This window comes from Magallana gigas, chromosome 4 (genome assembly GCF_963853765.1).
Source record: "Magallana gigas chromosome 4, xbMagGiga1.1, whole genome shotgun sequence".
NCBI lineage: Eukaryota > Metazoa > Mollusca > Bivalvia > Ostreida > Ostreidae > Magallana > Magallana gigas.
Genome location: NC_088856.1, coordinates 25,568,172 through 25,582,971, shown reverse-complemented (window position 1 = coordinate 25,582,971; position 14,800 = coordinate 25,568,172). Strand labels below are relative to the sequence as shown.

Here is a 14,800-nt window from a genome sequence, read left to right as displayed (position 1 = left end):
ATGCTGTATACTATGTATTCACCTATCACAAGCACCTGACGTTGTATATTTTTCTCTTGAAAAAAAACTATATATAAGATAATTGTGTCACCGATATCATTTTTTAAATTGATATTTTGATATTTCTTAAAATATTTACATTCAATAGAAAAGTATTTTATCACAGAGAATGCTTCTTTGAAGTGCCCCCCCCCTCTCTCTCTCTCTCTCTCTCTCTCTCTCTCTCTCTCTCTCTCTCTCTCTCTCTCTCTCTCTCTCTCTCTCTCTTAAGATTAAGCAAGAAAATATTCGCATGATGGTTTTGATATAAAAATGTGAAGGGGGTGGGGGGTGGGGGGTTCAGTTTCACTTACAAAAATGAGCTAAATTCGTATTAATTAATAATAGAACGTTCCATTCTACTGTCATATGAACCCCGCATTGATTTTTGAGTCATATTAAAAATAAAAAAAATAAACATTTTTCGAAATAACACGTCCCTCTTCTTTTACTAGTGTCGATATCAAAATACCGCAAATTAAAATTCCTTAAAAACAATAATTATTATACACGTACATGTATTACTAGTATAACGTTTTGGCAGGTTTATGTAATACATGTATGCAAAATTTAAGATGTGCATACACATTCAGTAATTCATAACAATTGAATAATAGAGTGACTAAACCCATTTTGAAATACGTGTTATGAATGTATGTATACATGGTATATATACATGTACACTTTTTTAGCAACATGAAACTTTTGCACTGACCATGCTGACTGCATGGTCCCCGCAGTATGTAGGTCACAGATAGGCCAAAACTACTATTTTTAGCGGGAAATACATTCCAACTTTATACATAACTTAAATGATCACATTCATTTCAATTCTGAACTGTTAAACATATATCTACTTTAAGTTTAAAAAAAAAAAAACCTTTTTGACATTTCCCGGGAACTTTGCAGGTGCGTGATCACGTGACAAGTTTCCCTGGCGAAGAATGACGAGATCGTTGTTTACAATATGGCGGAAGCCATGAGCGGCAAACCCCAAACATTGTGATTTTTATGAGACGAAATTGGGGGATTTAATTCGAGGTAAGTTTCGAGATTTGATATACATGTATCTAAAAATTAATTATCATTATTTCGTCACTCTGTTTTGAATTTACTACAACTCACAAGTTACTTGTACGGTGTGCATACTCTCTTTCGAATTTCCTCTATAAATGTCTGATTGTTATCAAATTGAGTTAAAAACGTTAACAATTTTTTAGTTGAAAAAATTAGGAATTTACAAGACAAGTTGTTTTATTTTAATCGTCGTAGAGAGTCTCTACATAGTCTCCTTGTTGCAGACATTTCATGTTAACACTCAATCTACTTTCATTTTAATGTTTTGCCATACATACATGTATGTATCAATAGATACTAGCATACTGATAGGTAGTCGAATGTTTTCAAACCTTTCAAACTAATCTTAAGAAGAGTTTTTAGCCAATTCTACCAGCTGTCTATTGACTATATTCTTACATGTTCCTCCTTGAAAAAAAACCTCATATAAAACTATGTTAATATCGGTCTGTAAATTTATATAAATCTTTGCAGATGATGTTTCTATAAAATTAGAGATTTCCTTAATGATAAATGTTCCCTAATATAGTGTTTTAAGTTTGCACAATACAGTTGATGATATTCTTTGAGCATTGTTGAGAACACTTTGTCATATTGTAAACTATTTAGTGTGCTAATTAAATTAAATTTTACATTTATGATCTTGATGCTTCATTAACCTTATATAGGAACTATGAATGACAAAATATGTCATTGTTTTAATCTAATGGGTAAGTGTGTTTGCTTTTATAGTCAGTTTAGAGAATTTGAATTACCGTAGTAATGCTATTGAATTTTTGTGAAATTAGCATTGAATTTTCAGTAGATAAAGTTTTATCTGTATATGCAGAGGGTTGTGTTCCTAAAATAAAATAGGAAAGTGTTTTATAGTGCACCTTTTTACTTGATGATTAGTTATAATTTTTCTCCATTTAAAAAATCTTTTAAAATTAAACACCAACACATGAATTTTCAGAGTGAATCATTAATATGGTACCGGTATTGAACTGAATATTTATGAGACATGGAGAACAGAATAATTTGTTTTTATACCAGCAGAAGTATAAATATTTGTATATATCATATTATCATACAAATGAACAAAATATAGCATATGGTTTTACATAGGTTTATTTTGTGTACTTTCGACAACAAAGCTGCCCTATAGTCCTAAAGTATTGTCAATGAGCACAATCCCCAAATAGACAGAAGATATCCTGTAAGATTATTGATATCACTACAGAGTTTTTTTGAATAGGATGTATTTACTTAATCACCATTTTTATGCTGCTATGTAAAAGTAATCCACAGCTGCTAGGTTTAATTTACAGATAACATGAAGTGAATAACGTTTATAACCACACAAATTTTTTTGTACCTAGCTTCTACAATTTGTTCATTAAAGACAAAAACCATCTTTTGTAATTCTAGTAAAACTTTACTTTTTTGATTAACAATGAAAAAAAGAAATAAGTATGTTCAATATAAAAGTCACACGCATATACATGTATATATTTTTTCACACTGCACCTTTGAGTGCTTGATTTTTCAATAATATCATGTTGATTATACACCTGTCCAGAATTTTTCTGATTGCAGCCTTACTGCCGTGAATAATTGATAACTTTCTTAATCAATTCCCAACTGAGCTTCAGCCTTTGCTATTTTCATAGTTCTTGTCATTATATCAAAAAAGGAATTTATCATTTTATCACTTTAATTCTCCTTCACCAGTGTACTTGTAGACAGTACTGAGCATTTGAATTTTCCTTACATAAAGCTTAGTTGTTTTAACGTGCAATACATAAAATTGGAAGGAGGGGGGTTATATAAAGACCATAGTTTGACCAATAAAATAAGGCAAGGATTAATCATATGGTGTGACTATAGCCCATATGCAATGCCTACCCTGTATTGTTTGTGGAGCTAGGGAGCCAACTTATAAGGCCTCTGTGCCGGCATTCGTCAATTATTAAGTAGAGGTTGCTGGTAACATCATGCCCACCTTCCTTTATGAAGCTCAGTCTGTTTTTGAGATCTAAAATCAATGAATTTTATGGCCAGTTAATTACCATGGATATGATATTTGTTTGAGTCTGAAAGATTAGGTTGTTTGGCCATTTTGTTTATAATGCTGCCATATAAATTTGGGAATGAGATAACTTCATGTCTCTGTATTTGAATCAGTCATAAGTCATGAAGTTTAAAGTGTTTTGGGAAGAAATGATCCCTTTCAGGACTTTAGATAGTGTTTTTGGGATAATTTTAGTTTGAAAATATATGCAGCAATTGATTTTGATACCAGAGTACCTTACTATTAAATTGGCTGGAAGAATCAAATTGGAATATTAATTGATGTAATTGGATCTTTTAAAATTCCTGCACATCGGTAGGTATTGAATGCCAGCTAGCTAGCTCTACCATAATGATTATACTATGATAAAAGATAATTAAATTGAAGCTTTTTAAAAAAAAAAAAAAAAAAAATCTGTGCATGCATATATGTATTGATATGATGATATTCCTTTCATATGTTGGCCGTGTATATAATTTCTTTTGTAATGAAATATTAATTGAGATTTTTATAAATTTATAATTAAAAATTAGAATTTAAAATATGTAATACAATATTTTATACCTGTTATAGTTGTGTACCTATAAATTTAATGTTTGACTCCAACTCTTGGACCTCAGAATGTCATGATGTATTGGTGCTGATCGCCCCAGAAACCATTTGGTATTTTTTTTCCGTTGCCTTTTAAGATCAATTCTATGTAAGATTCAATGATTTATAAAAGGGTCTGGCCACGCATAGTCACCAATTTTCCTTATATTTCATAAATAGACACACCTAGGTGTAAAACGGAAAAAACCACTAAAAGTTGGTTGCTGGGGGTAACCGTTGCCATGGTAATCGAGGCTAAAGATTGGAAAATAGCAAAACTTACCTACTTTGAAGCCATATTAGAAGGTTTTGCCCACTAATGTAAACTATCAAAGACATAAAACAGCCTTTGTCCTATTTTCAACTATTTTATTATAGAAGAAAAATGATGGAGAAACCAATACTTTTAAAATGTTACCATGGAAACCGTTACAGATTTTTGAAATCAGTTTTCTGCGATTTTTTAATAAGCCCAAATGGTAAAATGTTAAATTTTTACATCCATATCAATGCCCATGCAATATATATTTTATCATGAAAATTGACATCCGTTGCTATGGCAACAAGGCCAAAAATTAAGAAAAACTAAGAAATTGAAGATTATTTTGATATGTTTTTATTCCTGATTTTAGAATTTATTTGCAATTATTTTAGTTGAAACTTGTAAAAATATATCTAAATTTTTCTTATACACGACAAAAACCATTGTGATGCAACAGAGAAGTGCTGTTGCTATGGAAAATTAAGTTGCGTAAAAAATCACACAAAAATTCTTACTTTTTGAAAAGTCCATAGCAACGGTAGTTATTTTTAGAAAATTTCAGATTTTTTTCAAGTGTCATTAAAGTTAAGAACATACTTTATTTTTTCTCACCATTTGATTTTATATATTTATTCATTATAATTGAAAAACATCCATTCAAAGATGCCTAAAAATATAATAATTTTCCTAATTCTTTAGCTTGTTACCATAGCAACGGTTCTCAAATTTTCATATTTAAAATTTTAATTGCACAATCATAATAGTATTTACCAAAAAATCCAAAATTTGCACTTTTTATTCAAATTAGATGAAGAAAACAGATTTTAAAATTTCTGCTTAGTAACCATGGAAACGCTCTATAAATATGCGTTTCTCCATGAATTTATTTCTTTCTTTTGAAAAATGACAACTATTTTTAATAATATATTCTACCCTGGAAACCCCAAGTACAGCACATTACTCACAATATGTTCTCAAATAAGCATTAAAATACCATTTTTACATCTTTACCCTCGGTTACCATGGCAACGGGACAACATAGCAACAAACAAATGGTGTTAGGCTTTTTTACTCACCAAAGTCTATCAAATTGTCAAGTATGAAGAAAATCCGTGACTATGCGTGGCCACCGAATTTTGATTCTTACATAGAATTGATCTTAAACACTCAGTAGATACAAAATGAATTTTTATCACATGTTGTACACAATGCAGACTGGCCACTCTCAGTAAACTGTAAATTCCTTCTTTTACACTTTGTTTAATTTCGTGATTCCGCCATTTTGTTTTGTTTCAAATGGCAAGAAAATAAAATGGCAATCACCAATTTTTTTGTTATAAAGAATTACGGTATATATGATAAGAGTTAAATTTGGCCCCCATAATTCGCCATTTTTTAAGTGTTTCGGGTACAATAAAATGTTAACTAATTTTTTAGAAGAGTCGATATAAAATATATTTTTCATCAATTTATTTGATTTATTTGCACTCACTGGCAGTATATGACGTCAAAAGTGACGCCATTTCTATAATTCAATCAAAATCAGCCAAAAATTGACATTTTTCTTATCTATTTACGAATGGGAAATATAGAGCGCATGCTTGAACAAGGAATTTTTTTTTGTCATTTATTAGTCTTGGCTAGATACATCTATGATTGAAATATTTTATTTGCTCAAGAATGCGCTCTATGTTTTCGGTAGAAAAACTGCTTGAAAACAAGCTGTTTTACACTAAAAAAGCAAAAATGGCGGGAAAAGGTTGTCTTTACAATGTCATATTTCTAAATTGTGGGCACTTGAACCAAAATAAATATCATGTAAACACATCACATACATATCTGTTCTAAGAAAACAAAGAATGATAGCAAAATGATGATTTCATTTTAGGGGGCCATTTTAGGCCCTTATCATATATAGTCCTTTCTATACCCGACCGGTAGTTCAAAACTGAAAAATAAAAGTGAGATTTTTTAATTTGCGAGGGTTGCCTTTCGCAATAGAATGCGGAATTAATTCCTCGCATTTAATTAGGAATCTAGAGTATTCAGTGGTTCCTGGAACTAGTAATGTACAAACAAACAAATTACAAACCTTAGCTGTTACTTGTTTGCCATCCAGCAAACTACACCATTTATTAAGAATTCATTAACAATCATGGATAAATTCAAATTTATTGAAACAGTAGATGAAAATATGATTCTGCCGAATAAAGGTTTTAATTATTAATAACTCTAAAATAATTATATTCCTTGATCAATTAAGATCACACCCTGCATTATCCAAGTTTGTGTTTCGACTTGTTTGATCCCGGTTCCCTCTGAATCAGCGGTGATTGAAGGTTGCTACAGAGGCATTGTGTATGCCGTGTTAAGGTTTTAAATCTTTGTTTACCTGATATAGGTATAAATGACAATGTTATCGGCCAGCCTTCCGAGGCAGATAACGGCCCAAGTAAAACAAAATCACCGAGGATTTGGGCGATTTCAGGCGGTAGTTTAAATTTTGTATAAGTGTTTGATAGTTGGTTAAACGTGTGGTGGGTCTGTTTTTATTGTTCTAAATTTGGTGGATATTGGTTTTTCTCAAGAGATTTTTCAGAATTTAATTCCCAAGTGAACACTTCGGTTATATTTATGGATTATACTTAGTTTGTTGCCAATATGAGTTTTGTTTTTAAATTATTTTTTTTGTTTCTGAAAATTTGATACCTAAATTAAGTGACAGCTAATTAATCTAATTAATAAATATGATAAAACACCAAATTGTTCATACTCTGTTGTATAATAAAGTTTTCTTTGTATACGAAATATTATTCGTTGCAGACGTTTACCTCAAAAGTGGATTAAAGCAACTCCTACATACCTGCATATTTATAATATTTCTTTAAAAGGTAGATTATCACCAATGTTTAAAAGGACAGCTAGAGATTATTATGTTGTTCACTTAACACATATGGTCACTGGTCAGAAGAAGATCTAATGCTTTAAGGATCAATCTCTTTGTCTATGGTGGAATGTCAATTACCTCATGTCAGTTTACTTTATATATATGCAGTATTTAGCAGTAATATCAAGCTGTAAATGAATTGAAGGAGTGGTGAGGTGTTCTTAATTTCACATTGTTACTGACTGATCAAATAACTGTCACAGAGAGAGAGAGAGAGAGAGAGAGAGAGACAGAGACAGACAGACAGACAGACAGACGGACAGACAGACAGACAGACAAAGAGAGACAGAGAGAGAGGGGGAGGAGAGAGAGAGGGAGGGAGAAAGAAGAGAGGGGGTGGAGGCTATGGAAAGAGAGAGGGGAAGAGCCAGAGAGATTTTACATACTTAGATATAGACTAAGTGGTCAACTAGAGGTTTCAAAAATCTGAATTAATGAATATACATTATTTCTGGAAATTCATAACACAGCTCATACAAAGTTTGATATCAGTACCATGACCATACATGGTCTTGAATTGGCCAAACAGTTTTATGAAATGCAATGTATGTATAAGTACAAACATGTACTAACATAATATATCATACTTATAATTCAGGTACATGTAGAAATGGATGCAGTGAGGTGTATTTCTGCACACAGCCTTAAGCTAGGTATGCATGGATGTAAATACATGCATACCGGTATATTTATTGCGCAAATCCCATGCACTCGACCTTTTTTGCTCTCTCTGTTAACATTTTTAATACAATCAAAGTATTATGTACATATGTCGAAAATTCAGTCAGGCTAAATATTGAGTCCTAGCTTGCTTGTAAAATTTTATGGATACACTGGGCTAGCAGTGTCCTGTGATAATAAAGTTGTTCAGAACTTGTTAAAAGAGTCACTCCTTTCACATTTTCGTTGGAGTACCGGTAGTTGAGATGGTAAACAGTCGATACTCTGTAGATCTTAAATCGGCGCACAATTCTGATGTACAAATATACAGGTAGCCTTTGTGTTAAATATACCCGGACAAGTTTAATTTAGAGGTAAATATAAGGACAAGATTTGTCTGCCTTATAATATGTCTTTCCTGCTAAATGTTTGTATTGATATCCGAGAGGCCCCATTGATAAACCATACAGCAACCCGTTCATTTATCAAATGCTGTATGCAATGAATCCAGTTCAAAGTTTCTCTTGATCAGTAAAAGTGTAGGCAAGGGGATTAAGTGGAAAAGTAACCTTCCGCCGAAGAATTCATGTTTCCTATCTCTAGCGATAGGCAATATCGATAGTGTTTCTAATGGCAGCCGATTGCTTTATGTTTTGATAAAGGTACATGTACCTCAACGTAAAAGTGTTTTGAGTTATCATGGAAACTTTGTTAAAATTCATAAACAGTTCCGTTTTTTTAGGATTTTGATGTGGAATATTTTTGGAATTTAACAGGTTTATTATTATTTGCGTCGGGAAATTAAATAATCGAACGCATTATGGAGACAGTGCCAGGTAAATTCTGTTTGTATGGCTATTATATGCTCTGTGTGTGTGAATTTAAACTTAATAAAAGTGTGCTGTTCATTACTGGTACATGTATAGGTCTATGGCATAATTACTATATAAGGAAATAATTATAGGGTGATTTGGAATACCATGTATTGAAGTTGTTTTTAATATAACCAGAGTTTGGTATTCAACTTAATCAAGCAATGTATTCATACGTACAAGTCTCAATTCTATAGCTATATAGAATTATGTATTCTTAAAAAAATGGTCTATAGTCTGTTGTAATAATATCAATGACTGTTACTCATAGTTATGGACTCGAAAACTAAAATTTTTTTTAGATTTTAAATGTTTTGGCATAATCATAGTCTTAGAGATGAATGCTAGAAAACATGTTTAATAAAACTGTGCATAACATGTAATTTAGTTTGAACATAACTATGGATGTATAATTTACTAGCATACAATTGTTCTAACGATATCTTGTTAAAAATTTCCATGCAATTTTTCTGTGTTCATGTTATCACACAATTTTCTTTGTATGATATCATTTTCAACTAATGAAGAAAATGTAAAAAAAAAAAAAATAAAAGTTAATTATTAATAATGTGGTTCACAGAATTCTTTGTGGGTTAAATTAAGTAAAATGTTTTAGGCTAGGCCAAAATGATATTATTGTTTGGAATTGCCTCCGGCTTCATTGAAATACCATCCCTCTGCCCCCCCCCCATATCTGATAAAATTTTATTAGCAAAAAATGAAGAAACTTTTTTTTTATATGGAGATTTTTATTTTTTTACCAGTTTTTAATTAGTTAAACTTTGATTTTTGAAAAATAAAAAAAGAATTTCCTTCCCTTTCACCTGGCTTTAGAAACCCCAAGGCAGGAATTTGAAACAAATATGTTTTTAAGGATGGCCCTAGCCATGTAACTTTGGCCAGTAACTTTAAAGACAGACTGTAGGTTTGTCAAATGTCTTAAATATTACGTCAAGTTAAAACAGAAAAGCATTAATAGCTTTAGTTTAAAAAAAACAGATCAATTTTCACTGCCACCAAGACAATCAGATGAAATCATTTTGCCTATACGTATTATGTAATAGACGTTTGAAATAATAAATTGTCATTACCATGATAGTTGGATTATGGATGTATGGTGGTTGAATGTTAAGTTGTAATTTGTCTTCATTTGAAGGCAAAAAAATTCCAGAGATATTTTATTTGAAGAAAAAATATTGAGAAGCCAGAATGCATTACCTTTAAGTGCTTTTTATACTGTAAGTAAATATCTTGTGTTAATTTTAATTTAAGACTCGATCTCCACTGGAAAAAAATTGAAAGTTTGAATAGCTTATCAATAAAAGAGGCTCTGCCATTTAATGACATATAATTCATCAAGATGCCATGCTTCTTATTTACTTTGTACAAACTTGCACTTAGCAAGATAATCATGCAGATTTGGTGAACAAAAAGTGTTTTATTTAAAACCAAATTTAGAAAAATGTGTATAAATTTCCTGCCAAATTTGGAAGTAACATGTTGCTTTAATGTTTTGCTACCATAACCATGCATGCTAAAGAATAAATCTACTGCTCCTTTGTTGAGAAAATGGATTTGAGGCAAAAAAAACTTTCAAGAATGTATTATATGTAAACAGAGATAATGAAAATGCAGGTTGTAAATTCTTATTAAATATGCAAGTTAATTGTTCTGAGATTTTCTCAGTGACCTGAATCCAATTGCTGAGTAACTGAGAAATTTCCTTGGGTTTGTTGACATAAGTTCCCTTTTATCTACCCTTTATTTATTTATTTTTTGATAAATGAAAACACTTGAAGTGTATATGTGTAATTGTGTATCCAATAAGTTTATTTACTTTAACTTCATATTTTAGATATATATACTAGCTTTCACTGCTTTTAAAATCTGTTTGTTCTGCTCACAGAATTCCTGTTAGAATTTTAAAATTAATGTAGTATATGGGAAGTTTGCCAGTTTTGTCTTATAAGCTTTTGCTAAAATTTATTAATTAAAAGAATCAGTGTTTATAATGCTTGTTTAATATGTTAGATAACAACACCACAACTACACTACAAAAATATGACTATTTGCTTTAAAGTGATTACCATACTATTAAAGAAATATTAAATGCGGTACATTTCTGATCTAAAAAAGATTATATAACATAGCTGATAAAGTGTTCAATACAAAAAGTAATTATTCGCGAAACCCAAGCTACATGCAGTGTAATTAGAATTGTCAGAAGTGTGTTAAGTAAAAATTACCTGCATTGTGGGGAATAAAAGCACTTGCAGAAATATTTACCTGTAATGTATTATATTACACTGCTAACTTGACACCCAGCCTTCCCCTATCTTTAAGGGAGTTGTTTTTTTTTGTATTTCAACAATTGAAACAAGCAATACTAATGGGATATGTAATGATATCCGCTTTTCAATAATTTTTTTCTACACACTTATCTGGAGAATTTTGCATAATTATTTGTGTATGGATTACAGAATACATGTATAAAGAAATTAACTAATAAAAGATATTTAGATTGAATTTCCAGACATTCTATGAAGTGTATTCAAATCAATTCTGCAAATCAATGTATTGGAGAATTTAAAGAAAAATATAACCACGTTATCCTGCAAATTTATTTAAGGAATAAGGAAGCATTCTTTGAGTATTATGAGATCATGATAATTTTGGTTGGGGCATGATCAAATTAAAAAAAGCCTGAAGTATTTTATGATAGATTTGATCACCCCCAGACCAAAATTATCACCTCATAATATTCAAAGAATGGTTCCTCATTACTTATATTCATATAATTTTCAGCAATTGTACAATTAAATATTTGAATATAAATAGGCAAACCCCGCTTGTGCCCCAGTTATACGTCATTTGAATTTATTGGACTGTATAGTACTAAATCGATGCGTAGTGTTATAACAGGCAAAGATACTGTAATTAAAAATGTAAATATTTCAACTTACAGAGGAACCGGAGGAGAATTTACCAACCAAGTCGGAGGCAGGGACTGACCCACTAGAGCCAGCAGATCAGGACCCATCTAACACCGAACTCGATTCAGGGCAGAGCGAGAAGGAGGGTCCATCAAAGGTCGACGCCGGGACTGACCCCCCAGAGGAAGAAGACGCCGGCCCCTCCCAGGCAAAGATGGAGGAACCTGCCACCAGGAAAACCCCGGACCTGAGTCAGAGGGGGTCACGGAGTCTGGTACCGACAGAGGATGAGGTGGACACTAGTAAAATGAAATACGTTGGTAGGTTTATTGTTTCAGCTGCATGTCTTCACATCCATTTGGAATGTTTAGTTACATTTGAAAGATGATTATGATTAGAGTTAGTATAACATGTCTAAAGAGAGAGATACATGTTTATTACTACAGTTATAGCTTGTCTGAAGAGGGATACATGTATATCACTTATCTACATGATTGTATAAAATGAAGAATAAAACTTAATTGATGCATTTTTAATTCATGTACAATATGCTTTTTATAATGGCTTTAAGTACTAGTCCTGACTTACTTACCAGTTTCAGTGTCAATTTGTAATTGGTATAGAATTTTTTAATGTACATTTTGATATGCAAAATTTCACATACATTATTTTAAAAAATTTGTTTTAAGAAAAATACCAGTAATGTAGTTTTCTATAGTGACTGTGACTGTTGCTATTAAAAAAATCATGTAGCTGCAGATTTCAGAAGAAATTCATTGAGAATGTTATTTATCTATCTGCATCAATTAAAATGCTTTATTTGATTTCAGAGGGCGTTCAGTGTGCAGTGGTGGACGTCACAGATACAGGGTTCACCATGCCAGAGGTCATCATCATGGAAGGTCAAGGTATTCTGTTTGAGAAAGGAGGCCGCAAAACTGTGGAGATTGTGCAGGTCAGTGTTCTTTTCGAAACAAATATGATAAATAATTGAAAATTACTGGTCTTAGTAAGTAAACAGTTTCAAGAAATTCTATAGCATTTCACAATTGTCACAATTGATGTATCAAGAGTGTTGAATGAATTACTTACCTTTTTGAAGATAGATCCTGATGAGGTTTAAGCCTTTTTTTCATGTGTTCAATTATTATACAGTAGATCTATATCATTTATATTGTCGTGGAGGTCACTTTTCTAATAATTTTGTCATAATAAGTTCAAGAATATAAAAAGAGCTGTTAGTACATTAAAATGTGACATTTTTAATTATGAATGCATAATTTTTATTATATACATGTAGGATAGGACAACCTACAAAATCTGCAAACGTTGAAGTCCCAATAGAAGTACATTCCAGAATTTTCTCTATTTTTTGTATCTTATAGGTGATCCATGATGGAGATAGCCTGAGGCCTGTGATAGGTGGATTTGGATCAAAAGATTCCAAGGTCAAGGACAAAGAAGATAACTACATTCAACAATTCAACTTGGAGGGGGAATATAAGTTTGCAGTGTAAGCATGTGAACTATTTGCTTTGGGGAAATTTGAAATTAACTTCTAATATGGGGATAATACCTGTATTTCAGTATAAACAAATCTGTTACGTACAGTATAAAAATTCTTCAATGCAGATGTGTTAGCTACTTCAAAAATGTTTAATATATTCCCTTCTTATAAAAAATCAGTTAAAGGGAAAATAAAAAAATAAATGCATAGAACAAATAGCTAGTCCTAAGAAATGAATTAAGATATATAGAAAGTGAAATGTTTAAAATCATTGAATTGGTCATACTTTTTGGTTTGAAGCTGAGGAAAATAATCTTCAAATTTGTGAACATCTATAAACATTGTACTAAGATATGCAAGGTTATAATATTCAAATAAGTTTCATTGATATCATTGACTGGTTTACAGAATTTTTGAGAGAATAAATGTGATGACGAGGTTCTCCTCAACCTTATAACATTTTCCTGCACACATTAAATTTGGTTTACAGTAAATTATATTAGAGAATTCCATTCAATTTTAGGGACAAAGTTCGCTGCACCCCACTGACTGTGATAGTGAAGCGACGTCTGCCCCTGAGGGCCAGTGTTACAGACAAGGGCTTCCAGCCCAAGATCATCGCCATCGACCAGGGCGACACAATTGAGTGGTCCTGGAAGGAATGCACCGTACCCCACTCCATACAGGAAGTGAATTATCTATTAGACAAAGGGGTGTTTGTCAAAACCCAGTGGCAGGATGGGGGCAGGTGTGTATTGGTTGTTAATCATTACATTGTAGATCATGATGTTGTGATATTATATATATTTTGATAAGCATGTATGAATTTTAATTTTTTTTTCCAGCAATGTAGTACGAACTATAACAGGAAACTTTTCCAAGAAATTTCCGTGAGTACTTTCTCCAAGTTTGAATTTCAAACATATATCTTTTATCACTATTTACACACATTTTTGTAGTTCTCTAGAGAGAATGTATTGTATTCAATAAACCGAAACAAGTTTGCATTACGCAGTTAGCTTTCTTGTGTATTCATGTAAACAAAATTTTCATTTCTTTTTCAACAGTCGTCCAGGAATATACTATTTCCAGACAGAGAGCTCCGAACTACACAAGCAACATTTCTGTATCGTCCGAGTGCGACAAAGTGTCAGGTATTGTGATTATGACTCCAAACTTGAAATCAGTTATTTATATTAATTAACGTGTATAGACCCAGACTTATAAGCATAGTTGTAACATACTGTGGAATTATCATTGTTTGTTGGAAGACCAATGTTCGTGGCTTTTGTGGATAATCCTTGCCCACGAATTTACATCCTCGTGAACGTATATACAAGCATTTGTTTGATATTTATAAAAAATTATCCTAAACTTGCTATCAACGAAATTACATCCCAACGAGCCTGGAACATTTTGGCTACCCATGAATATTGACCCCCATGAACAAAAATGATTCCACACTATGCATTGTGCAAAAGTGTTTGCAGTGTTTTTAAAGGGAGATAATTGATTTGTGTGATTTTTATAATTTGTGTGTTTTATTCTTTGACTTCAGGGAGTACAAGGTGGAGATCTCGGACCGAGCGTTCCATCCCCCCGTGTTACTGATAGAGACCGGGGACAGGGTCTGGTGGTTCTGGGACAAGTTTAAGGTAACAGTTTGTAGAAAAAGAAAAGTATTTCACACCTGTCATCTTTTACTCCAATACTCCTTCAATATTAATAATTTTTCATGCTTGTATGTTACTCATAAATCTCTCCTTCTTTTCCCTTTTCTCTCTTCTTTATCTCTCTCTCTCTCTATCTCTATCTCTCTCTCTCTTGTGTGTTTAGATTGAAAATACATGACTTAAATT

General features: G+C 31.9%; 1 protein-coding gene across 7 annotated transcripts in view; it reads left to right on the top strand.

The window, feature by feature from the left end:
* The first annotated feature begins 989 nt into the window (after positions 1-989).
* LOC105321045 (uncharacterized) overlaps positions 990-14,800 on the top strand; it is a 62,869-nt gene continuing 49,058 nt past the window's right edge. For 3 of the 7 annotated variants that reach the window (XM_066081750.1, XM_066081749.1, XM_066081748.1), the window contains exons 1-9: positions 1,001-1,080; positions 1,785-1,826; positions 11,467-11,754; positions 12,265-12,389; positions 12,820-12,947; positions 13,465-13,689; positions 13,787-13,831; positions 14,009-14,095; positions 14,500-14,596. In XM_066081750.1, the coding sequence (XP_065937822.1) occupies positions 1,790-1,826; positions 11,467-11,754; positions 12,265-12,389; positions 12,820-12,947; positions 13,465-13,689; positions 13,787-13,831; positions 14,009-14,095; positions 14,500-14,596 (1,032 nt within the window). In that variant the 5' untranslated portion in view covers positions 1,001-1,080; positions 1,785-1,789. Of the gene's footprint in view, positions 1,081-1,784; positions 1,827-8,130; positions 8,292-8,405; positions 8,466-11,466; positions 11,755-12,264; positions 12,390-12,819; positions 12,948-13,464; positions 13,690-13,786; positions 13,832-14,008; positions 14,096-14,499; positions 14,597-14,800 lie in introns of those variants that run through there. The other 4 variants (XM_066081752.1, XM_066081747.1, XM_066081751.1 and 1 more) reach the window with 3 other exon arrangements.